This window comes from Hippichthys cyanospilos, chromosome 13 (genome assembly GCF_059441005.1).
Source record: "Hippichthys cyanospilos isolate Australia breed blue-spotted pipefish chromosome 13, RoL_Hcya_1.0, whole genome shotgun sequence".
In the NCBI taxonomy this organism is placed as follows: domain Eukaryota; kingdom Metazoa; phylum Chordata; class Actinopteri; order Syngnathiformes; family Syngnathidae; genus Hippichthys; species Hippichthys cyanospilos.
The window spans coordinates 16,779,857-16,804,032 of NC_142381.1; the positions used below are offsets into that span (position 1 = coordinate 16,779,857).

At 42.0% G+C, this 24,176-nt stretch overlaps 2 protein-coding genes across 6 annotated transcripts; both read left to right on the top strand.

Moving 5' to 3' along the window:
• Positions 1-738: 738 nt before the first annotated feature.
• LOC148414052 (SLAIN motif-containing protein-like) lies at positions 739-13,883 on the top strand. Of its 4 annotated transcripts, none has more exons than XM_088432186.1 (9): positions 740-1,036; positions 1,398-2,023; positions 4,643-4,779; positions 6,955-7,077; positions 9,732-9,872; positions 10,139-10,468; positions 10,540-10,683; positions 11,515-11,800; positions 13,012-13,883. In XM_088432186.1, exons 2-9 carry the CDS (start codon positions 1,404-1,406, stop codon positions 13,064-13,066), a joined length of 1,836 nt encoding a protein of 611 aa, XP_088288312.1. In that variant the 5' UTR covers positions 740-1,036; positions 1,398-1,403; the 3' UTR covers positions 13,067-13,883. The 4 variants fall into 4 exon arrangements, with proteins under 4 accessions (XP_088288314.1, XP_088288312.1, XP_088288313.1 ...); XM_088432185.1 differs by having other exon boundaries at positions 741-995; XM_088432188.1 differs by lacking the exon at positions 10,540-10,683 and having other exon boundaries at positions 739-995.
• A 384-nt stretch (positions 13,884-14,267) lies between these two features.
• Positions 14,268-22,199, top strand: znf711 (ZFX family zinc finger ZNF711). 2 transcript variants are annotated; one of them, XM_088432091.1, is made up of 8 exons: positions 14,268-14,414; positions 15,400-15,473; positions 15,572-15,684; positions 16,505-17,332; positions 17,409-17,555; positions 17,632-17,802; positions 17,875-18,018; positions 19,531-22,199. In XM_088432091.1, the coding sequence occupies exons 3-8, from the start codon at positions 15,606-15,608 to the stop codon at positions 20,712-20,714; spliced, it is 2,553 nt and encodes an 850-aa protein (XP_088288217.1). In that variant the 5' UTR covers positions 14,268-14,414; positions 15,400-15,473; positions 15,572-15,605; the 3' UTR covers positions 20,715-22,199. The 2 variants fall into 2 exon arrangements, with proteins under 2 accessions (XP_088288217.1, XP_088288218.1); XM_088432092.1 differs by having other exon boundaries at positions 17,875-18,009.
• The last annotated feature ends 1,977 nt before the right edge of the window (positions 22,200-24,176 follow it).

Here is a 24,176-nt window from a genome sequence, read left to right on the forward strand (position 1 = left end):
TCCGTTGGCCCCACCTTCTTCACCTAGTACCCCCACATGTAATAAACGATCATGCAATAAATATTTGCACTATTACATTTATTAGTATTTGTATATCTAGTGGGAATTAAAATACAACTTAGTCATTATATTGATGTTAATTCTCCCCGTGAAAATAAAAATACATTTGTGACTATAGAGAACAAAAACGTCATAAATGTACATAAATTTAGATCCGTTGTAACCAAAATATACGTAGACCTCTTTACGTGCCAACTTTCAACTATGAAAATATCAAAACGATAACTTTAAAACTTTTAACTTTAAACTCTACGTTAAACCGATGCTTTTTTTAAGTTATAAAGTTTTTGGAGTGTCCTAATATATTTTTTTGTGACACCAGGCGAACATTTCTCACACGCTTCGTAAAACTCAATGTTGTCGTAATACTTGAGTCTGAAGAAACAGTACTTAATTTTAAAAATCCTATTGGATTTTTATACAAAATGTTGTTTTTATTTCGTAAAATGACGTAGCTAATACATCTGTTTTTTTATGATGGGGTTAATGTTTCAATGAGGAATAATCTTGTGATAGAAATTTCACAATCTTGTTTACGGAACATGCAAGTAAGTCCAAGTAACAGTAGTATAAAAAGTTTAAAACAGCGACCTCCAGTGGCTGTATAACAATAGCTGTCCATCACAAAACCCATAACACAATTTTTGCTTCCGCCCTCTAGAGGGCGCGCGATAACAGAAAGAACCGTCGGGGGGAGGGGCTCTGCAGTTATCGCTCACTATGCTAACTAAAGTACATCAACAAGCTAGTTAGCGACGAGCGACATGACTGCAACCAGGAAAGTATCGCTGGCAGTACACCATCAGCCTGAAGTGAGCGTGAGCGAGGTTTTTACGGGGACATTACTGACGACATTCACCAGCTTGGGATCCACTGGCTCGTTCATGCGGTGGCTGATGTTCCGGGGAGTTGTTTGAGCTCGGAGTGGCCGCCGGGTACGTTCCGTCGTTACCGCTCGCGAGGACAACACACACCGGTCGGTACATTTGTTTTGCTTCTAGCATATGTTAGCTAACATCGAACTATTGGTCATTTATATTATTTCGTTGCGGGGATAACGCTTCATTATAAGAGCAGTGCTGATTCTGACTAGTCATTTTGTATTGTGAATTTCTTTAAGATATTGTAAACGTGTTGGTGAATATGGACTTCGGTTCCCTGAAATGTGCTAAATTTGCCTGTCACTAAGATAATGGTTCGTCACCCATTCATTTTTTTTTTTATAATCTCTTGTCTGCGAAACAAATGATGATGAGTCAAATGGGTTTTTCTATCTTGTAAACAATCAGCCATCCATTCATTTGATGTCTTACTAATGTGAGTCCAATTTCCAATAGAGAACGATGGTGGTTCCAGAAAGTGCCAGCCCGGTCCCCCAATCTGACATTGGTAGCCCTCCTGGCCTCATGGAGAGCTCCAAGCTTGGCTGCGATGGGCAAGTGGAGGGAACTCAAGATTTAGCAGGGGTGGAGCTGGAGGAGGTCCGAAAGTTGCAGGAACTTGTTCATAGACTGGAAGTCCAGAATGAGACCCTGCGCAACAGGGGAAGCAAAAACATCATCAACCGAGGAGCCAGCAGCGAGAATAACCTCGCATTGGATGTCGATATCAATAAGCAGTTAAATTGTGGAGCGGAGAACCTGGTGGGAGAAGATTTGGAGCTGTCACCCCCACTGGAAAGCTTCGACGCTATGTCCCCACTCCCTGGTGCCAACAGGTTGGAGAATGAAGAGGATGAAGATGCAGCCGAGGATATCAGGCCATGCGGCGGCTTCCTTACCCTGACCTGTAGCGGCGGGCTGACGCAGGACCAAGACCATACACCGGACAGCCCCTCGCAAGAAAGTTATGAGTCTGAGACTTTAGCAGATAGCGATTCAGCGATGGATCAATCCTTTCTAGATGAGGTGGACGTTCTCGATTTGGAAGAGGAGTGTGCCCCTGTTGAAGATGGAGATAGTTGGTATGTTTTTTCAACTATGGTACACTACACAACTCATTACTGTTTCAAAATGTCCAAAATGCACGTATGCGGCATTAATGTCACATCTCATCATTTTTCTTTATACAAAAATCTCTGCAGTAAAATGACTCACACATGGACCCTCACAACTGAGTTTCTTCCCATAGGGCGAGTGACTATTATGTCTAATTTGGCTGTGTTGAATTTTACATCCTTCTGAGACATAAGCAAATGTTTTTATATCAGGGATGTGTAACACCACAAGTCATCTTTATCACCGGAGGAAATGCAGCCAGCTGGTAGGAGCGATTTCAGAATCATTGAGTAGATGTGAATAAAAGAGGCTGTTAATTGTCAAATAATAAATTTACAGCAACCAAAAAAAAGAAAACAATGAAAAATGTTCCTTGACTTAATTCCTGTTTGACAGGTTTTGGTGTAGTTTCTTTTAAATCTTGAGTTACAGGAATGAAAATTGATACAGAACTTTTTTTTTTTTTTTTTTAACATGTTGCTCTTTAACTCTCTTAGTCCTGAAGCGTCAAACTCCAGTCCACGATGTCCTGTGTCCTGGATGTTTTCCAAGTCTTTCTTTGCAACACCCCTGATTCAAATTATAAGGCTCGTTATGAAGCTCCTGCAGAGCTAACTGATGAATTTATCATTTGAATCAGGTGTGTTGCAAAGAAAAACTTTGAAAACATGCACGGCACGGGTCCTTGTGGACTGGATTATGACGGTTCTTAATTTAAAACAAGACACCACTAACTATAAAGCAATGACCCGAACACTCAGATTTAAGTGGCCGTTTGTATGTTTTGAATTATTACTGCCTGTTAATGCTTAGCTGTGTGCTCTAATTTGTTTGGACTACAGGTCATCTTTGCATTTGATAATCCTTGGTTTCTAATTTGAATGCAACTCATATCATTTCCCAGAGTGGCAACAGATAAAACAAACAGACTAAAACCAGCCAATTTAGCTGTTTAAGAGCCAGCCAGCTCATTTCATCATTAGCCATACCATATGTGCTTTAGAGGTGCATCATAGCCGGTAATCCTGGTAGGAACATAATCTGAGCTGGCCTGGCCTTGGCTGCTGCCGTGTGGATAAACTGCTTTGGGTGGGATTGCGCAGCATGTGACACGGGGCCCCAACTGTGACCGGGCTGCAACTGGGACAGAAACACTGGCGCGAAATGAGGCTGGCCAAGCTCTGGGGAGTGTGGCGGCCAATCGTGAAACAGGACTAATTGAAGTCACGGTTCGCTGTGCAGTTAGCTTATTTTCAATGGATAATAATGTTACCCTCAACATAATGATTTTCCCCTAATGTAGTGCATAAGCAAACCTTTATGATCGTATACTGCAGTTACACAAAAAATGCCTTCACAATGGGTATTGTGCTTATTTTTGGTCTTGGAGGTGTTCATTGAACATGTAACAATGTTAATTTCTTGTTAGTTCCTTAGTTATCTTAACTTACAAGAATTGCCTAAGGGTTTCGTGTTCAGGCTTTTGTTTGTGGGAAAACAAACAAACATTGGATGAGAACTTTGAATGCGTCAAAAATCCTCCATAACATAAATTCACAACAAATTGACCTCTTAATGTTCATGACTTATCCCAATAGTTTTCAAATGTGGATATGATTTTAACACAATTTTTACAGGTATCAGCAACTTTAATCAAAGGCTCTACAATGACAGGAAAAGTACGTTTCTTTTTTTGACATTTAATGCTCCGTGCCTGTGTAGCCCAGTAATGCGTACGTGTGCGCATGAGGGGGTAGGAACATAGGTGTACATGTGAAAGTCAGGGACAGCCACTGAGCAATATGGGCAATAGAGTTGTTTTATGTCTAAATATGTATGTATGTATATGTGTGTATTTTTGTAGCACCAAATTTTCTATTGATGATATACCACAAAAATGTTGTTTTCCCATACACAAAAAACGAATAACTTCAGGAACCATCACGCGATTTTCAAAGTTACAAGTAGTACTCAAGATTAAGTCGTTGTTCAAACTTCAACAAAATCAGAGTTGAATGTCTTTTTATAGACAAGCAGCAATATTTCTGAAGCCATAGGGGTTGTGAGTCTTGTCATGCGCAGAATGTGATGAACGCAAGGACTGGATTAATTCAACTGGGTTTATTGTACAGAAACGGACAAGCACAGAGAAAAAGCAGCGGAATGTTGCGACCTGAATATTTCCCCTTGTGTTGTTGTTCATTCTGCTGGGATTTTTTTTTTTTTTGCCTTTTGTGTTTGTCCAATGGAAAGATGATTTGTGGTTAATTGTGGTTCTGAACCAGTTGGTCCGCGTCTTTTGTGCACACACCTCAAAGGAACAGCCCATGTGAAAGTCACTTCAAAAGCTTCTGGCTGTTTGGTGTTACTGCGAAAGCTTGTGACCGTATTGTAAAAACAAAACAAAACACACAAAAAAATCACACATGACACAAATTTATTTTTTGCACATTTCTGCTCCTTGACATTGTCCTCAAGCTATGAGAATCTACAGGTGTGACTTGGCATTTAGTTTTGTCCCTTTGTAGCCACTTCCATTCTTGAATGCCCGGATTTGTAGCAATGGATTTCTTCATTGTTTGCAGGTTGTACGTGTCCCCTAAAAAACAAGTATCAGACGCAGGCCCCGAGTCTCCCTTGAAGTGGTGTCGGCAGGTTTTCGACCACCGCAGCCCAGAGACTGAGATGGCGTGTCGGACCCTAATCAACCGTTTGGACCAAAGTATGGGATTCACTTATTATTCAAATTTTAAACATGAGCTTGTTCTTAATCAAATATCAGTATTATAGCTGTCCATAAACGTCGACCTTGTTATGGGTTTTTTTTTCCCCTTACATTAAATGACATCAGCTGTGCTTGATGGCGGAACGTTTTCAATTTGCTACCTCATGTTTTTCGTATCTCAACATTGTGTTGTTATGGGGGGAGCTAACCCAAATCTTCTTATGTTAATATCTTCTAATTAGCCCAGAATATGAATTAAGCAGAAAAAAATCACCCATTTTTATCAATCTTAAGTAGGCTGCCAATCACGCTTCAGCTTGCATATCTATCTATCTATCTATCTATCTATCTATCTATCTATCTATCTATCTATCTATCTATCTATCTATCTATCTATCTATCTATCTATCTATCTATCTATCTATCTATCTATCTATCTATCTATCTATCTATCTATCTATCTATCTATGTACAGTATCTATCTATTTATCTATGTACAGTATCTATCTATCTATCTATCTATCTATCTATCTATCTATCTGTCTGTCTGTCTGTCTGTCTGTCTGTCTGTCTCTGTCTGTAATCCTGATCAATCGATCAGTCTTATCTAATTTCTGTATTACCAGTTTTTATCTGTGAACCAAGAGCACCATATAGAGGAGTAAAAAATATTACAAGTGCTTCATGAAGCTTCATTTTCCCATCACTTCGCCATACTTGGTTGTCACCAGAACAATTGTGATGTCATTTTCAGTCGACAAAATGGCCGTCTCCTGAGGTATTTTAACTTTAGGGGATTTTACTGCTTAATTCATATTCACAAATGCAATATTAATCAAAATTATATGTTTGGACTAGTGTGGGCACATTGAACATGACCCCCCCCCTTTAAAAATCACTATTGAGAAAATTGGCATATTTAACTCTTTCAGTGCCGAGCATTATCAGAAAAGGAAACCTCTAGAGGGCCAGTATATTTAGCATTTTCACTCATTTTTCAAGGCCGACGGAATATTGCGTGCAATGTCGATGTAAATATGGCTGATATCATATGAAAGATTGACTTCCATTCTTCAGTTAAAATTGATCTCGATAACCGCTATGTTGTATGTGTGAAAACTTTGCCATCCAATGATCACAGTTACCACTACAGTGCTCATTTGGCTTATATTAGGTAAGCATTAGTCAAGGGTGTCAGCTACCCTCCATAAAAAAATGTATTTGACGACAATCTTAATATTTATTATTGTTTATACTATTTTAAAAGACGAGAATTCTCGTCCGTGGCACTTAAAGAATGAACAAGCATACTGCATACTCCGCAGTCTGCACAGCCTAATGTGCGCTGCTTTGCATAATTTTTAGATATTCTTAGGGTGTTTTCTTGAGTTGAAGTAAATTTCTCCTCCAGTACACTCCTTTCATTATTTTAGCTTTGTGCGTCGTGTACTTTCAGCTCTGTGCAAAACCCAGACAAAAAAGCCATTCATCACGGTGCAAAATGACTCCAAAGGGTTGAGTCACTTACTCAGGGCTAACTTTGCTTTGGAAATGTTTGGAATAGGGGTAAAACTGCATGTTTTGGCAAACTGTAGTTATGATTTAGGCGTCAGTAGTAATTCACAGTTGCTTTGAAAACTGTACATCCTGCTTTACTATATTGTGTTGTATTTTACACTAAGTGAACATCTTGACTAATGTATGCTGAAGTTACTTTTAGTTGTAGTTCCAAAAGCAAGTCGTTTCAAATCATCCACTTTTAATAAGTATGTCTCCTAAATAGATGTCTCTCTTTTCCCTTTAGGGAAAAAAATGGGTGGAAACTGTAAACAGTCTTTCAGATAGATTTTAGTGCAGTGGTTTACCATGTTCACGCATTTCCTGCTCAGTTTAAAGACTATTTTATGAGGAGAAGGCAAATTTTGCTGCGCTATCTTAAACTAATTTTATTTCCCATAGACTCCCACCCCACCCTCGAAACTGTATTATTACACGACCGTATCATTCTTGCAGAAGATCGTCCCCTGTGGAAAAGTTGACCGTTTTCATTCGGCGTCTTTTGTTACTTTAAACCCTCACGTAATCTCAAGTTATCAATTACGCTTGTCCCACCTTTACTTTTCTTTGTTCCCCTTAATATGTCATCTTATCTCTTATTCTGCTGCCCCGCAGCATCCCGCTGGAGGAACATGTACAGCAGCCCGTCGGCAGAGGCAGGCTCGGCTGGCTCGGGCCTGATTTCTCCTGGGTACCACAAATCAACTAACAAATCGCTACTAACCTGTGGCAGCTCAGGTATGGCATGACATTAACACGCTGTGCTCCTCATGTTGCATACAACACTTTATCAGCGGGACTCGTGTCAGTTTTTGCTGGGAAGTGGGTCACTTGTCATGTGTGCACTAATGTGTCAACTGTTGGTCCACTTGAGGGCTTTTTTGCATGCTTTATTGGATCAGGGGCAAATCACATATACTTGAAATAATGAGTAATCTTTTTCCATTTTTAGACAATCAGTGGCAACTGTTATTTTTTAGGACGATATTAAATTGAAACCAAAAGAAATTGCCTCATTCAGCACCAGCCATTTTTACTGACTTCTGACAACTGACTTCCGCCCTCTACGTCCTCACGCGACGGTAATTATTGTAAGAATACAGCCGATATAAAAATGCACATCTGTGCGTCAAAACTCGGCTTGTGTGGCTGACTGAGGAATCTTCCTCAAATGGTGTCTAAAATCTTATCTTTAAATTACCATTAATAGGACGCACCCATATTTTGGCCTTCATTTTTGGGGAAAAAAATCGTATTTGAGTAATTATGGTAGTTAACTACTTGGTATTGAATGTGTGTACTCTTAAAATAAAAATACCTGTATGTCTGAGATTTAAGTTTATGGAAGAAGAGTTAAAGAAAACATTTACTGTTAATAACATGGGGGAAAGATGTCAAGTCTGTTTGGCTGTTACTTAAATTCCCGTTGTTCTTATATGGGGGTATACAAAGGCACTCCAGGGGGTATATATATATATTTTTTAAACTTACAAACCTTTATTTAAAATGAAGTTAATGGTTTCTTTATGAGAAGAGACCTTTACTATGACCCCAAAGGAGGATACTTTTCGTTGATATAATTCTCATGTGCATTATTTTTTGCTATCTTTTTAACCTCTTCCAGAAAAATATTTCACGGGGATCCAAAAATGATGCGAACCACTGACTTACACATATTGCATTCATGTACACTGCCCTATTACAAAGCTCATCCCGTTTCTGAAGTAACATTTGAACAATGTTACTGCTTGGACTTTAAACCCTCTTATCCTTAATAACAACTTTTAATTGCCTGTCAGATGCGCTTCATCGACCGTCACACATGAGTCGGCTAGTGTAAAAAGAACCTTGAAATCAAATAAAACTGATAACAAGTGGCGGCGGTGCATAGAACGTCTAACATTAGCAATCGACATCACACAATACCCACACTTTTTAACCACAAACTGGGGCGAAAGTCCTCAAACAGGTCTGTCAGCGAGAGGGAACAAAACAGGAAGTGGAAAAGTGAACAAAGTAACAGCTGCCAGCATAGCCTAGAAAAAGAACAATAACAACCATATTCATTAACACACCTTTCAGCAAAAATCATGGCTGGCAGTCATCTAGAATTCTAATTTAAAGGGTAAATGAAACTTGAGTGTACATTTTTGTCACTCTGATGATCTGTCTTTTAATCTAGCCAGAATACTTGGGAAAATGGTTAGAAGTTTTTTCAAGTATGTGTGAATTATACTTTGGTGTGGTGGGTAAATTTACTGTTCTTTTAATGATGTTTACATCAATGATTTGTACATAACCTGTCCGACCTGTCGACGGGTGTTACGTTTGCTCTCCTGATTTTCTCAACATTGCTAACGTTGTCAAACCCTGTAACAGTTTTTGCATGGCTTGTGGTGTGCTGATCCAATCCAATCCCAGGCTTGTGATCAGCCAGTTGTTTCTGGTTAGGCTTATTTGTCGAATCGGATGCCTCTGGTTTTGCCATTTGCACAAACATACTGTCTTAACAATGAGCAATAATCAGTTCTAAAATGAACTTCATCAATAAGCCTCTGTTATAAGTATTTTGTCAAATCCTCAAGGAATTTAGGGGAATCTTTTGCGTTCAGCTAGCTCAAGGCTGATGATGAGCTTCTTTGTGTAAATGCCCCATCAGTCAGGGCATTAAGTCCTTAATGGTTCTTAACCTAAATAATCTTCACAGTGTGAAGCATGTAATTTTTAACACAGTTGTTGTCAAACAAGTAAAGAAAATTGTGTTTTCTGAGGTTAAAGACAACAAAAAAATGAACCACAAAAAAATCTGAACAAGCCAATTATGGTAGTAGTTCAACCACTCTAGTTTTCATGCAACGTTTTGAGGCATTTTTCTTCCAAAATGATATTATTATCTTAGGGCAGTGGTTCTTAACTTTTTTCAATGATGTAGAACCAACCTAAAAAAAAAAATCATTTTAGGTTGGAAAAAAAGAATGTTGAAACAAGAGTGCTGTGCCATCTGTTTCCCATTTGATCAGCTTCGGAACTACAGTATACCTGTAGTGGTATCCATAGCCTTTTTTTGCCCCTGCAACTCCAGATAACAGACATGCTTCGTCTACCGGAAACTTGCGTCACTAACGACAGTGTGCAGCTATATAAAACTTTACAACCTTTCCCAAAGGAGCCACTATAACACAATTACGCAATAAGTTGCATCATATCCCAGTCAATTTGCTCTTAATTTGAAAAGAAAAATGAACTGTTTGTGTCAAGGTATGAGCATTAAATAACGTTTACTCCTACCTGCATAATCCCTTTGAAAATCTCACATGCACTGTATAATAATGATTTGACTTTCCATGACAAAATCCAACATGTTTGTTTTGATTTATCATCCAACTCGACAGGTGTCTCGAGTGTGCCCTCCGCCTTGAGCTCACAATCTTCCATAGACAGCGAGCTCAGTACATCAGATGACTCCATCTCCATGGGTTATAAACTGCAAGATCTGACTGATGTCCAGATCATGGCCCGCTTACAAGAAGAGAGTGAGTACATACTTAAGTCACCAAATTGCTACTGTGTTGATTCTTCAATTCAATTGTATTCATTGCTGTGGAATATTTTTAGGATTTAGGCGAGATCAGTAACATAGTCTGGAAAACAAATACTCTCGCTATATATAGACTTTGCATGTAAGTTAAGTGAAAGGGTCTTTGTTCAAACAAAACTAGGTGGTCGGTGAGCAACAAAATGTTATTCTAATACTGGTTGAGTACTTTTACTTATTTTCCATGACATAATTTAATATCAGGTCTGAGGCAGGATTACGCTTCCAGTTCAGCATCTGCATCACGTCGCAGCTCAACAACGTCCCTACAATCCCTTCGCCGGGGCGGCACCTACAGCGACCAGGAATTTGACAACTACAGCCTGGAGGACGAAGAGGATGGATTCAGTCCCGTGCCCCAACAACGGCGCCGCTTCACCCCCTCGCCCTTGGGCTCACCTCGATGTCTGTCGCCTTCCACCTCCAACCACGGTCAGGAGCAGGGCAGCAGACTCGGGGCCACACGCTCAAGAACCCCCAGACGTTCTCTTCAGGGCCCCAGCGCAGAGCTTCTCAAATTTGCCAAGAGTGAAGGTACGTAAGAGTTTTTGCGGTTTCCGGAAGAGTAGCCAACACTTCACTTCTGGTTTCATGTGCGATTCCAGAAGAGTTGAGGCACAGCATGCCTAACCTGGCCCCCCGCACCAGCCTACGTTCCCTGGAGGCAGTCCGAAACAGCCGCAGCATGGAGGCTAACCTCCAGAGCTCTGGCAACCGCATGTCCCACTTGAATCCTTCCCCCTCCTCAGGTAACCCCGCCCTCTTTTCCCCCCACCCTTCCTTTTTATAGATTGATAGTTGTGAAACCTATCCCTCAACAATCCACAACCCAGGTACCGCTTAGCTCTCAGTTTCAATACAGTATTTGTAATTAGGGTGCCGTATGTCTGTGTTGCTATCAGGAAACAAAATGATAAGCCCTGAGTCTTATCTGAGAGCTGTGAGCAAACACAATATGGAGAACTTATCTTAGATAACACACTTCCCTCAATGTCCATCAATAGGGTGCCACATTAAAAATGAGAATAAAATATTTTCCGGCGGCACAGTGGAAGAGTGGTTAGCACGTCCGAGGTCCCCGGTTTGCTTCTGGCTCCAGCCTTCCTCTGTGGAGTTTGCATTTATTCCCCATGCCCACGTGGGTTTTCTGAGGGTACTCTGGTTTGCTCCCACAATCCCAAATACATGCGCGATGGGTATATCTGACACTCCAAATTGCCCTTCGGCGTGTTTGTGGGTTTGGGTGCTCGTTTGTCTCAGTGTGTCCTGTGGTTGACTGGCAATCAGTTCAGAGTCTACTTCACCTACTTGGCCCTTCAGCACTAGCTGTTTGTTAGCCTACCCCTGACTTACAAGATCTACTGTATGCCAACTGTCTACCTTTTCCAATAGGTGTCCTTAATGTTTCATCTTTGTGATATGCCTCTATTTAAATTCCTTAACATAAAAGCTCAGTTCCCTGCATATCAAGCCCCATGTAAAATCCCTAATTTGCCGTAGACAATTTTTTCCTCTTTTCAGTACTCACTTCTACAGGGCGCCACAAACACGTAATTGAGACCGTGTCTTGTTTACTGAAGGTATGGCAGGTAGTCGACTGCGCACCAATGGCCAGTCTCCTCTTTCTCTGCGGGCTCCTGTGAAAGCCGTCGCCCCTGTGGGCTCAATGGCATCTCGTCAGCCTTCCAGAGGTCTGCCTGTCATCCAAGCCCCTCCCACCTCGGGGGCTCGCCGAGTCCAGCCCGCTGGCCCCGCTAATGGTGGACCCTTCATGCCAGGCAGAGCATCCACTGGCGCCGGGCGGACGGCGGTGGGCCGAGGACAATCTGTACCCACCAGGAGTAAACTGTCACAGCCGGCTAGGAGGTAAGCACCAGAAAAGTCAGTAGAAACTCTGGGTTTTGATGGTTTTTGTCATTTCAGAACTAATTAATTCCGTTTTACCACTCTTGATGATCATACGTGTAAAAGAAAAGCCAAACGCTGCATGATAAAACAAGAGTTAAAGTAAAATTACACACCCTTTAAAGGCAGCTGACAGGCATGTAATAGAATGTGTTTGAGCAGGAATTTGTTTGAGCAATATTGCCATCTCGTGGTCACATGTAGACATTGCTAGAATTAATACATGCGTCACAACGAGAGCTGTTTTAACATTTTGTAGTGTATGGCACCTGCTTGATAAAAAATATTTTCACTGACATTTAAAGGGGGAGTCAACCTAAAAGTTTAGTTTGCATTAAGTTCTATGTCACCCCAAAATTCTAAACATAGCATTTTGATTAATATTCCGTTTGTGGAATATTTTATTCATTTCACAGGGCAGCTATTTTGTCACTGGCTATCGCCTGAAAATGACATCACAGCTGCTCGGGGCTTCGCTATCAACCAGTCACGGCTAGTGATGGGAAAATGAAGCTTCACTTGGGATATTTTTTACTCCTACTCTTCGTTTGAAGATAAAGCTAGTACAATAGAAGTTGATGAAATTTCCACTGCGACATTAACTCAAGTACAATCTAGGCGTAAAAAAATATTACGAGTGCTTGGTGAAGTTTCATTGTTCCAACACTAATCATAGATCACCTGTTTGCAGAGTTAAGTCATACGACATACGCAAACTTGAGTCGCGATTTTGTCGTTACTTGAGCTCTGAGCAACTGTGAAGTCATTTTCAGTCAATAGCAAGAGGCAAAATGGCTAACCTCTGAGATGGATTTAAGAAAAAAAAAAATGCTGGATAATTCATTTCACAAACTTACGAGTAATCAGAACGCTGGTTTTACATTGGTCGGTTAGTTATAGAACATAATGTAAAGAGTTTTTGTGGTTGACCTCCCTTTTTTTAAATGACAGCTTCTCATATGTTAATGTATACAACTTGTTAGACTGAAGATTCCGTCTCTGCCTTGGGTGGTGAACACATGAAGGTCGTTAGCATACTTTTAAATAAGCAGTTGAATATTTCGAATCGTTACTTATCATGCTTATGATGATGTACCTTTGACAGTTGTCATAAAAAGTAATTTGATGTCCCTCCAAACAAAGGCAATATATAATTTGGGTTTTGCCAACAGGTCGTTGGGCATGGCTAAAATCTCAGATGAATCCTGGAAAGACGGCTGCTACTGACAAAGCCCGACAAACGCCTGACAAAGGTGTTCGCCGCTGCAATCATCGACTAACCTTTTCTCAGTGACATTTTGCGTAAAAGGACGCGTGAACCGGATTCAATCAAGACTCATCTCTTTATCTTGCATGAAGCATCGTTAACAAATACCCAGCATGGATGCATTAACAAAACAAGAAGGCACACCCCCATCAAATGTTAATATGGACAATCTCAAGAGCTTCCACAACAGTTTTTCGGGGTCATTTTTACTTTACTTTTTATGGTCATTGTGAGAAACTGCTGTAATTTCAATTAATTGTAGCTGTATTTTGATGTTATTGAAGATTTAAAGAAAATTGTTTATTTTCTGTGTAAATTCCTACTAGATGTAGGCACTAAATAACGCATGCTTGATATTTTTTTCCTCATTGGTGTGTAACTTATGGACAAGTCTGTCTGCTCTGTCTCGCACAATCTGAGAATTTCTAAATGCTGGCATTGTTCACGTTGAAATTATCGTCAGATTTGTTTTTGTTTACATTGTCTACTGCCCTCATTGATATTTAAGATTTAAAAAAAGAAAAAAAACTTTATGGTTTGTGCCAAGGTGCATTTGAACTGCAACAAGATTGATCCCCGTTCAGCAAAGTCATCATTTTGCTGATGCATTATTGCATATCTATTGACAGATGGGGAAGTTTTAAGTATTTTGGAATCTTATTGACATTCAAATTATGCAATACAGGCCTCCTGCCTTAGTACAGCTTTCACTCTCTTGTAGAGTACTTCTGAAATGAGAATTAAAAATGTTTAATAAAGCTTGATCTGAAAACGTCACGGGAATCTTCTAGTTCTTTCGCTTTTTTTTCCTCGCATGCTAACAGAGTTCTATTCTGGAGTATCGCTGCAGAAGCAGGATGTTGTCGTTTCCTGGTTGGGTGAGCGAAAATGCTACCACACCCATCGTCACAAAATGGCCTACAGGCCTCATCTGTGTAAAGTAAAAATCCAGAGTTGATCATCCGGAAATGTTTTCATGGGTTCCCGTGGCAATGCCCACGTTTGGTTCGCAAACATAATGCGCATAATGGATTGCCGTTAATAGAATGCCTGTTAGTGTAACTGCTCTCTTATGCATGACGCAAATAGTAAGGGATCAGCGGTAAACGAGGCCACGCATTGTCTGGCCCCCGCCCTCCCTCTGCTTGTCAGGAAGCAAGCTGATTGGCCGAGGCCTAGCAAAGGGTGCCCGGGGATCCAAAACTGCAGGCCGCACTTAGCTTACCGTCAAAAATAAACCAAAAACAATAATAGACTAAACGGACGAGGGGGAGAAACGCCAAAAGAGTCCGAAGACGACGCTATCAGGTAAATTTACTTGGGACCAATCCGAATAGAATGTGGTTTAATTCGCAAGGGCCCAGTCGGCCGTAGCGGGCCTCTTTGAGCCTTGTGGAAAAACAACACGGACATAATGCGGCACAGGCGGCGCCCAGTTAGCTTAGCAGGCTAGCTAGCCAGAAGGACGGTCGTGGGTGCATTGCTTTGAGCAACGCCCCAATTTTTACACCATCTCACGCTGATTCGTCGCCTCCTTCGGTGACATTATTATCCCCGCGCGGTTGCGAACGCGTTATCTCCGAATTGGTGCTTTTGAAGCCGCTAACGAGCGTCGAATATTAGCCGCAATGCTAAAACAAAATGGCGCCGGGCGGATCAGTTGTAGCTTGTTAGCAAGTTAGCTCCGCTGGGTGGGACGCCAGCAGTAGCTTGGCGTCGGGAAAACATTGCATAAGGCCAGCAAGAACTGTAAATACGGCTGATATTCAGATCAGAATAGAACCGTGTCCACATTTCTACATGCACACCTACAGACAAATATGCACATTAAACGCACTTATAATCAAGCGTACGTTTTTTTTTTTGCATTGAGCAATGATGTGACGACAGTGCATTTCCTCCCACTGATAACATGTAGGAGGACTCCCACTGTGGCAGGACTGGTGGGCTTGTCCTGCCCACCTAACGGGGCAGATCGTTTTTTTTTTTCCTCCCCCGTCAAATAAGCCCTCGCCATCAGACTCAACTAACTCCAGGTGCACAGTCAAATAAATGCACCGAGACGCCTGTAGTACTATTGGTTGGCAGAGGACGGAGCCAGTGGTCAACAACATATTCCACTTCCTCAGTGCATAACAGTGTGCATCATGAACTGTAATTTCCTCTGCAACATATATATATGTATACGTATATGTTCTTTCAGGGATATTGATATAATATATTATAATTGAGCTCAACACATTGCTCTGTTATTGTGTCTACTAACGTTTGCACTTTTATTTATTTTCACCAGAGGGATCAACTGATGTGAAGATGCAGATTTAATATGCTGTTTTTATTTTAAGCTTCTACGCATCAAATGTGAAGGTATTTCTTTTATTGTTTGGATATTTTTGTGTATATAAAGCATGACTTTTACTGGCTATATACACACTCTTATGCCGCTCATGATTTATATCTTATAGTTTTCAGGCTGTTTTCTTTTTCCCGGGGTTAAGCATGGACCAAGGAGGCGGTGTGTTGGAGTTACACACGCAGGAGCTAAAGATGCCCCACGCTATGATCATGCAAGATTTTGGTGGGTGGTAAAGGGCGTTTAATTGTTGCAAAAAATCATTTTAGACTAGAAATGTTCACAGTTTTAAAACCTCAACTCAGCTTTATATATACTTTCAATAATCACAGCTGCAGAGGATGTTCCGTACATTTTAGTATAACTCAAGTATAAAGACAGTTAAAACAATAACTAAGGGCTGCAACTAACAATATTTTAATAATCTTTTATTTTGTCAAGCCATATATTATGAATTGTATTTTAAAGAATGTTTTATTTTCTATCTTCTATTCAAAATGACTTTTTTTTTCAAATCAACATTGCTAAAAAAAATGTGGGTTGGTTGCTGTTTTGGCTGGTAAGTCAGAAATTAATGTCATAATGTTGTTGATTCTGATTTTCTTTGATTCTGTGTTGCCTTCGAAAAAGGCACTTCCACCTGGATTGTTTCTTTTTGTAATTTATGTTCAATTTGGGGGGGAAAGGTTTTGTATTATATAGTCTATTGTCACAAATACCTTCAAATTAGAAGGAAGCAGTATAACCATCTTGTCTTCTCCACAGGGAACCCCTTTCTCTCATTGGCTGACAAATTTCAATTGAAATATCCCAACAATTTTTCAGGGCCGACCAAATTCTCAGACTTCAATGTGTCAAAGTTAGCGTCAGGTCTCAAATGCTGACACTTGCTTAAAATTTGATTTAACTTGCGCAGATGGTTAGACTATTGGTGAGAAAAGCAGTGTGGACAGCAATTTTGTTTGGTCGATGTATTTGTTATGGGGTATTTTAGATGCATTTAAAGTATGTATTCTATCTTAAGTGACATCTCTTATTTTAACAGTTGCAGGGATGGGTGGCCTGGCACACATTGACGGGGATCACATTGTGGTGTCGGTGCCCGAGGGCATGCTCCTGTCTGACGTGATGACGGACGAGGGCATCCTCCTGGAGCACGGCCTGGAGGTGGAGGGCCTGGAGGCTCAGGTCGTCGAAGGCCTGGAAAGCGAAGTGGTCGAGGGTCTGCACGCCGACGTAGAGGGCCTGGAGGCAGAGGTGGTCGAAGGCCTCCAGACGCAAGTGGTCGAGCTGGAGGCTCAGGTTGTGGAAGGCCTCGAAGGAGAAGTGGAGGTGGAGGGTCTCGAGGCGCATGTGGTGGAGGGACTGGAAACAGAGGTGGACGTGGAGGACCTGGAAGCCCATGTGGTTGAGGGCCTTGAGGAGGAAGTGGAAGTGGAGGGCTTGGAAGCAGAAGTTGTGGAGGGTTTGGAGGTGGACGTCGAAAGCCTGCAGTCGCAGGACGTAGACGGCCACGAGATAGGCAGCGAGGACATGGTGCACTCAGAACATAGCGTGATCATGCCGGAAAACATCCTGGGAACGGAGGTTGCGATAGAAGAGGCTTTGGAACACCACCACGTGCTGACCTCGGACCTGATCCAGGATGCCAACCACCACGATGACATGTCAGACCAGGTGTTTGTCGCAGAGCTTCTTTCGGACCACCAGGATAACACCCTAGACCACCAACTTGTTGCCGAGGGCTTGATGGTGACTGAAGCCAATGCCGAGACCATCATCCACCGGCAGCTTCCGTCTGAGGCCGTTCCTTTGCAGATGGATGAGGACGACGACGGGAGAAGCAGCTCCGAAGATTACCTCATGATCTCCCGTAAGATCGTCTTCTATCTCAGACAGTACTACTAATCGCATCTCGTTTTTTGAGGTTAAATCTTTTTGCTGTTTAGTGGATGAGGTGGGAGAGAAGTTGGACATAGGAGACACGCCTCTGGAGATTAGCACTGAGGTAATGGAAGACAAGGAATGCAAGGAAGACACGGCCGCCGAAGTCATCAAAGTGTACATTTTCAAAGCTGAGGCCGATGATGATTTGGGCAAGTCGCCAAAGTAAAATTAGACTGAGTCTTGAATGCGAGTTTGATGAACTAACACCATTCCACCTCGTTTCAGGTGGAACAGAGGTGATTGCTGAGGATGAATACCAAAATGGCCACCCTGACCTGGAAGCTGCCTCATCTGGAAGACTCGGAGTTGGCCGTGACAAGATGGTCTACATGGCCGTCAAGAAGCAGCCCAAAATCGAAGAGGATGACGACGAGGACAGCGACGAGGACGATATCAGTATGTTCTTGTTGCCATGTGGAGGACTGTGAAGATCAAATAGATGTTATAGTCTATACTGACTCTGCGCAGGTAAGACCATAGATCAGGTCAAGAACGGCACAGCAACACCATTTCTACAGATCCGAGAAGGTTTACCCGCTAACCGTGTCCTCAAACCAAAAGCCAAGAAAAAGAAGAAAGGGGACACACGGCAGTGTCAAACTGGTAGGAGCTGTATGTAATTATTTTGATTGTCATTTAGTAGGGCTGGACGATTGTTTAAAAAAAAAAATGATTTTGATGATTTTGATTTTAATTTCTCTCACTCTTTAAAGCCTTCCCCCCAAAAAATACAGAAAGGCAAAGTGTGTTTGCAAGTTCTTGATGTGAAAGTATCTGAAATGCACAAACGTGCTGAGTTCACCATCAAGCTAAATGCACAACAAAAAGAATTAGACATATATTTAACCCTTTTGTAGTATTTTGGTAGTATTTGGTTTCTTTCCTGATGATGTGGAAGTTCCATACAATGGCCATATACCACATAAGGGTTAAATGCAAACCATTCTTAGTGTTTAAATCGTTGCTAATTCTAATACGAAAGTCAACGTATTATCCTATTCAAATGGTAACAGGAAATCAGCATAGAATTTGGGAGTGATATTTCTTCAAATACTGCATATGCACTCACAAATACTGTGGACACACAGAGAGACAACTAGAACACTATGATTTTTTTTTTTTTCCCCAAACTGAAAAAGGAGTTCTATTAACTCATTCACCGCCAAACCAGTTTAAATAGATTTCTGACATCTCGTTGCCAATGGAATGCTACAAAGCAACACAGTAATTCAGAGGTCAACAGATAGTGGCAAAATATATATGCATATGTTTTATATCAGTGGTTCCCAACTTTTGGATCACCGCGGCTTGGTCAACGCCTTAAATTTAGACTGCGGATGGGGGGGGGGGGTCTGCTCTGCTGTCTGCTCTAAAAACCACATCATCCTTTTCACTACGCCTCGGATTTATATTGATTTATATTTATAAGATTTATAAGAGTACTACATGGGTAAGCTGCCAGGCGCTAGACCGCACAAGCACACAGATTGGATAATTTCCCACGGCACACCAGTGTGCCGCGGCACAGTGGTTGAAAAACACTGTTTTATTTTACACAAAACCATAACACACTGTTTTATATTACACAAAATCATAACACGTCCAATACAGCTTAACCAAACACAACCCTTTTGGATACATTCTTTTAGTTTTTGTGGTAAGCTAAAGTGAACCTAGAAGCATCTTACAATGATAATGACTAAAATTTGGAAATATTTTAATGCAGAAAGTGGAAGCAATGCAACAACGACTTGCAACGTGTACAAGATACGATTTCGCACTGCGGAAGGGATAAGCATTTAACAACAAATATAAGACACCGCCTGAAAAACTGTTGCACGGATTGCGCAAAGATTTAAATGTTTTTAAAACCGCTGCTCCAGTTACGGTATGAAATGTGTCATGTTGGGGTAGCTTGTTTTAAAGTTTAATCACAAAAGGAGAGAAAATGGACGCACATCTTTTACCAATACATTCTCGAGGTAGCGCAGAGAAATCATTCGATTGTTTTCATAATAATTGTGATGATTATTTTTCCATAATGGTCCAGTCCTACCTTTTGATAAGGTAACTATTTGATGCCGAGCTAAAAATGTATCCGTTTCTTCACCTTCCCTCTTTCAGCCGTCATCATCGGGCCCGACGGCATGCCGCTGACAGTCTATCCGTGTCACATATGCGGCAAGAAGTTCCGCTCGCGAGGCTTCCTGAAATGCCACATGAAAAACCATCCGGACCACCTCCTGAAGAAGAAGTACCAATGCACGGACTGCGACTTCACCACCAACAAGAAGATCAGCTTCCACAACCACCTGGAGAGCCACAAGCTGCTGAGCCACAACAGCGAGCGCTCGCCGCCGGAATACGCCGAGTACGCCCGGCGCTACCACGAGTCCAGCCCGCTGGGCTCGGACAAACTCATCGTGAAGGACCGCGAGCCCAAGCTGCACCACTGCAAGTACTGCGACTACGAGACGGCCGAGCAGGGCCTGCTCAACCGCCACCTGCTGGCCGTGCACAGCAAGAACTTTGCGCACGTGTGCGTGGAGTGCGCCAAAGGCTTCCGCCACCCGTCGGAGCTCAAGAAGCACATGAGAACCCACACGGGCGAAAAGCCCTACCACTGTCCGCATTGCGAGTTCCGCTGCGCGGATCAGTCCAACCTTAAGACTCACATCAAGAGCAAGCACGGCGCCGACCTTCCCTTCAAATGCAGCCACTGCCCGCAGGCCTACGCCGACGCGCGGGAGCTTCAGCGCCACATGGAGATGGTGCAAGGCCACAAGACGCACCAGTGCCCGCACTGCGAGCACAAGAGCACCAACTCCAGCGACCTGAAGCGGCACATCATCTCGGTGCACACCAAGGACTTCCCCCACCAGTGCGACGTGTGCGAGAAGGGCTTCCACCGGCCCTCGGAGCTCAAGAAGCACGCCGAGACGCACAAGGGCAGCAAGGTGCACCAGTGCCGGCACTGTAACTTCAACGCCCCCGATACCTTCACGCTGTCGCGCCACATCCTCTCGCTGCACACCAAGGAACTGCCCTTCAAGTGCAAGCGCTGCCGGCGGGGCTTCCGCCAGCCGGCCGAGCTCAAGAAACACATGAAGACGCACAGCGGCAGGAAGGTGTACCAGTGCCAGTATTGCGAGTACAACAGTACGGACGCTTCGGGCTTCAAGCGCCACGTCATCTCCATCCACACCAAGGACTACCCGCACCGCTGCGACTACTGCACCAAGGGCTTCAGGAGGCCTTCCGAGAAGAGCCAGCACATAGCCAGACACCACAAAGACATGCTAATGTAACGCCGTCACACTTGAGCTCCCCGCCCCCTCGCCCCCGTCGATCTGTGTCACTCGCTCGGAGGTCATTTTAGTGTATTCAAAGTTAAATGGCGTAGGCTGTTGAAGGCGACCACATTCGTATATTTGCCGCTCTGTGTTGTAATGGGTGTAAAACTCCTAATGCCAGAACACGTTTTAGATGGGGAAAAAAATCTTAAAAAAAAAAGACAATACGCACTGAGTGGGACAAGTGTCAATTGTTTTTTTTTTCTTTCTTTTTGGTTTAAAAAAAAATCACGTAAAAACATATTCAGGGTTTCAAATGTCTATTTTTATACCCACTCAGCTGAAATGCTGCAGGAGAGTAACTGTGTTGGAAAATGAAACGCTCGCTTCAGGAGTGTCATTTCAGTTCGTCCTCTGTACTACCGACTAGTATCTTTATGAATCAAATTTTAGCTCCACGTTTGTTTTCACTGCCATTGTGTTGCACCATTCTCACGCTCCCAAGAAAGCGTTTTAGTGATGTGGACATAACGTGACGCACCTTAAGCCCACAAATTTTTTCCCACCTCTCTTTTTTTTTTTTTCTTTTTTTTTTTTTGCAGTTTCCGCAAAAAACAATAATGTGTGATACAGACACAATCCGTTCAGAATCTGTTCAAAGTTAAATCAGGGTTTCGGGACTGATCCGCTCAGTCGGGTTTAATTAAAAAAACATTTTTAAAACAAGAAAAAAGAGATTAAGATGGTGCTTACTAATGAATCGGAAAAATGGTTGGCTTTGTGCTCGCTAACCCCTTGGTGGATACATGCCACCCAAGATACATCGTGTGTGATGTAACCTTTACGATGGGCGTGCCCAGACAACAATACAGTTGCAATCATGCCTTACATCCGCTGGTCTTTCTCCCTTAAGCACTGATGGACTCAGCCAATCGGAAAATAAATGATTCTGTTTGTTTTTGTTTTTTTTTTACTTAAACATACTGTGTCAATACCATTCTCTCTGAGATTGTGGTTGAGTCAGTAGAAGGCACTTTAATAACTTGTATTGTTTTGTATTTGAATTACATGTGTGGGGTTGGCGTATGTATACTGATATATATACATATAAACCCCGGTATAAATGATTACACAGCCTTGTGAGTGGGTAAATGTTATCTATAGTAAGCGGGCACAATACAATTGTTGTGGAAATCGGTGGGTGAAAGCATTTCTTGTTCTTTTCCATGGAGAAGTGTTTGGTTTGTGCTCACTAACAAGTTTCCCGGGTCCTCATCCTGCAGTCCTAACATCAACCTAGCCCAATCCCACATTTGGGATTACGCTCTTGTCGTTAGTCTAAAAAGTATGCACATATGCTATCTCCATTTAAAAAAAAAAAAAAAAGTGGTATATACAAAAAGCCCTGCATTTCATGTAACTTAGTCTATATTTCCTTTCGGTCTGATTGTGGATGAAACTACTGGTGGGGAAGAAACCAAAATAAACAGATATCTTTTACGCTTGCTGTTCTTTCTGATAGGAATGGCTCAGATTTCATCCAATTAAAGATTTGTGTCAATAAAATAATGCAATCGGTTAATCCCTTATTACATTCAACTGCAGGCTTCTAATGAAGAAAACATCCAAAATAGTACTATGTGGCGTTCAACCATATGTGACGTGTGCTTTTTACGATGTCATTACAAATGGGTTAGGATGATAGCAAAAAGGGAAAAAAAATGTAACTTCTTACGCAGCAAATCCGTGGAGCGCGTTTTAAATTGGTCCCGGTCTAAACAAGTAAAATTGACTCCAAATAGTTTACTCTCAAGTGTAAATTTCACTTTTAAATTTTACTCTCTTCTGACTGGGACCAAATATAGTCGCTCTAGAGTCAAATGTACCTTTTACATACTAACGAAATGACGTTTTGGCTTCATACGAAGGCATTATTTCAGATAATACCTACAATTCACTCTTGATGGCAGAATCGCTTTGCAAATTTCCAGTTTCCCTCCACATGTCATAATTATGGGCGTCTTCAAACCGTGAGAAGTAAGTGAGGTTTCAAAATTTGACAAGACGTGTTAAAAGATGACTTAATTACTTTTTATAAAGGTTTAGGATGGCGATGGTTTGACTGGAACAAAGAAGACCACTTCACACGATCTCTTGTGGTAAGTGTCGTATCGTGTGTAAATGATATGCAGTCGGTTTAAAGCAAGCTACGTTTTATTTCGAACAATTTACTTGAAGTAGTACAGCGGTGCACTTCTTCAACAATTGTCTAGTTCGCCAACATAAGCATAACAACATCCGGTCGGGCGCTCATCCTGTTAGGTCTTTCAGAGTAAAAGCATGACAGTTACTACCACAGTAAGAATGTTTTGAAATGAGACGTGGAAGGATCCCAGTGTCCCGATGGATTGCCGTTAGTCTAAAAAGTCTTGTCAGTTTGAAAGTCTACTGCTCTAATCTCACACCCAGCTCGAAAATTTAAAAAACGTTTTTTGAAGCGCAAACAGTTTTACTATCAGCCTAACCTGAGCTATGCTTCTTAAAAGCTTTCATGATTGTTTGGGATTTTTCAATCACAAGAGTTACAGATTACAGTTAATTTACCCCCCCCCCCCCCCCCCCCCCCCAGCTGCCAGGAAGTGAAAACTCAGTCTAAACAGGCAGCAAGGCTACATAAATGCTTTCAGGAATTATTAGCTGAGTGCAAAAATTTATTCGAAACAATGTGTCTAAATTACTGTAAATTATTGCACTGAGTGGGGGAGCTGATGGACCGACGATCACAATTCAGGTGAACTTCCAATACTGGCGGGTCTGTAAATGACTGACCCCCTCAAAAAAATAAAAAACCCACCTCTGTGAAAAAGCTACATCGTCTGCCTTTCAAACAAAGTTAGCTAAAAGGTAGCGCTAGATCAGCTCCCTGTGACCCTGAAAATTGATGACTTTCGATGGTTTTAAGAGCCGTATTGTATGACACAAAGGACAACTACAACTAATGAGTTCACCCCAGCACAAAGAAATCTAACAGCCTGTTCCCTTCTTAAGAACATCTCTTGCATCCTGACGTGGTTGTCAATGGCAACCACCAAGGCTGCACTCATCAAAATGCCGCTCATAAATCCTCCCTTTATTTCTCAGCGTCATTTCAGTTGAGTGCAAAAGGCGCTCTTGTAAGGAAGCGCCACTCCGTGTGATGAGTCGCTCTGGCAACTCAATTATCTGCTTGTTTGGAGTCAGCAGAGCATCAAACACACACACACACATACACACACACACACCTCAATGCCTGAGAGCAGGGGTGTCCAAACTTTTTATGCTGACTGCCGCATACAGAAAAATCAATCCAGCAAGCACTTGAATAAACTTCGATTTCACATCTTTTAAGGGTGAAAAGCTAGGGGGAAATTGTTTAGGTACACAAATCATACTTTGGCATGGGGAAGAAAGTGGAACAAACCAATTTTTTTGCTCATG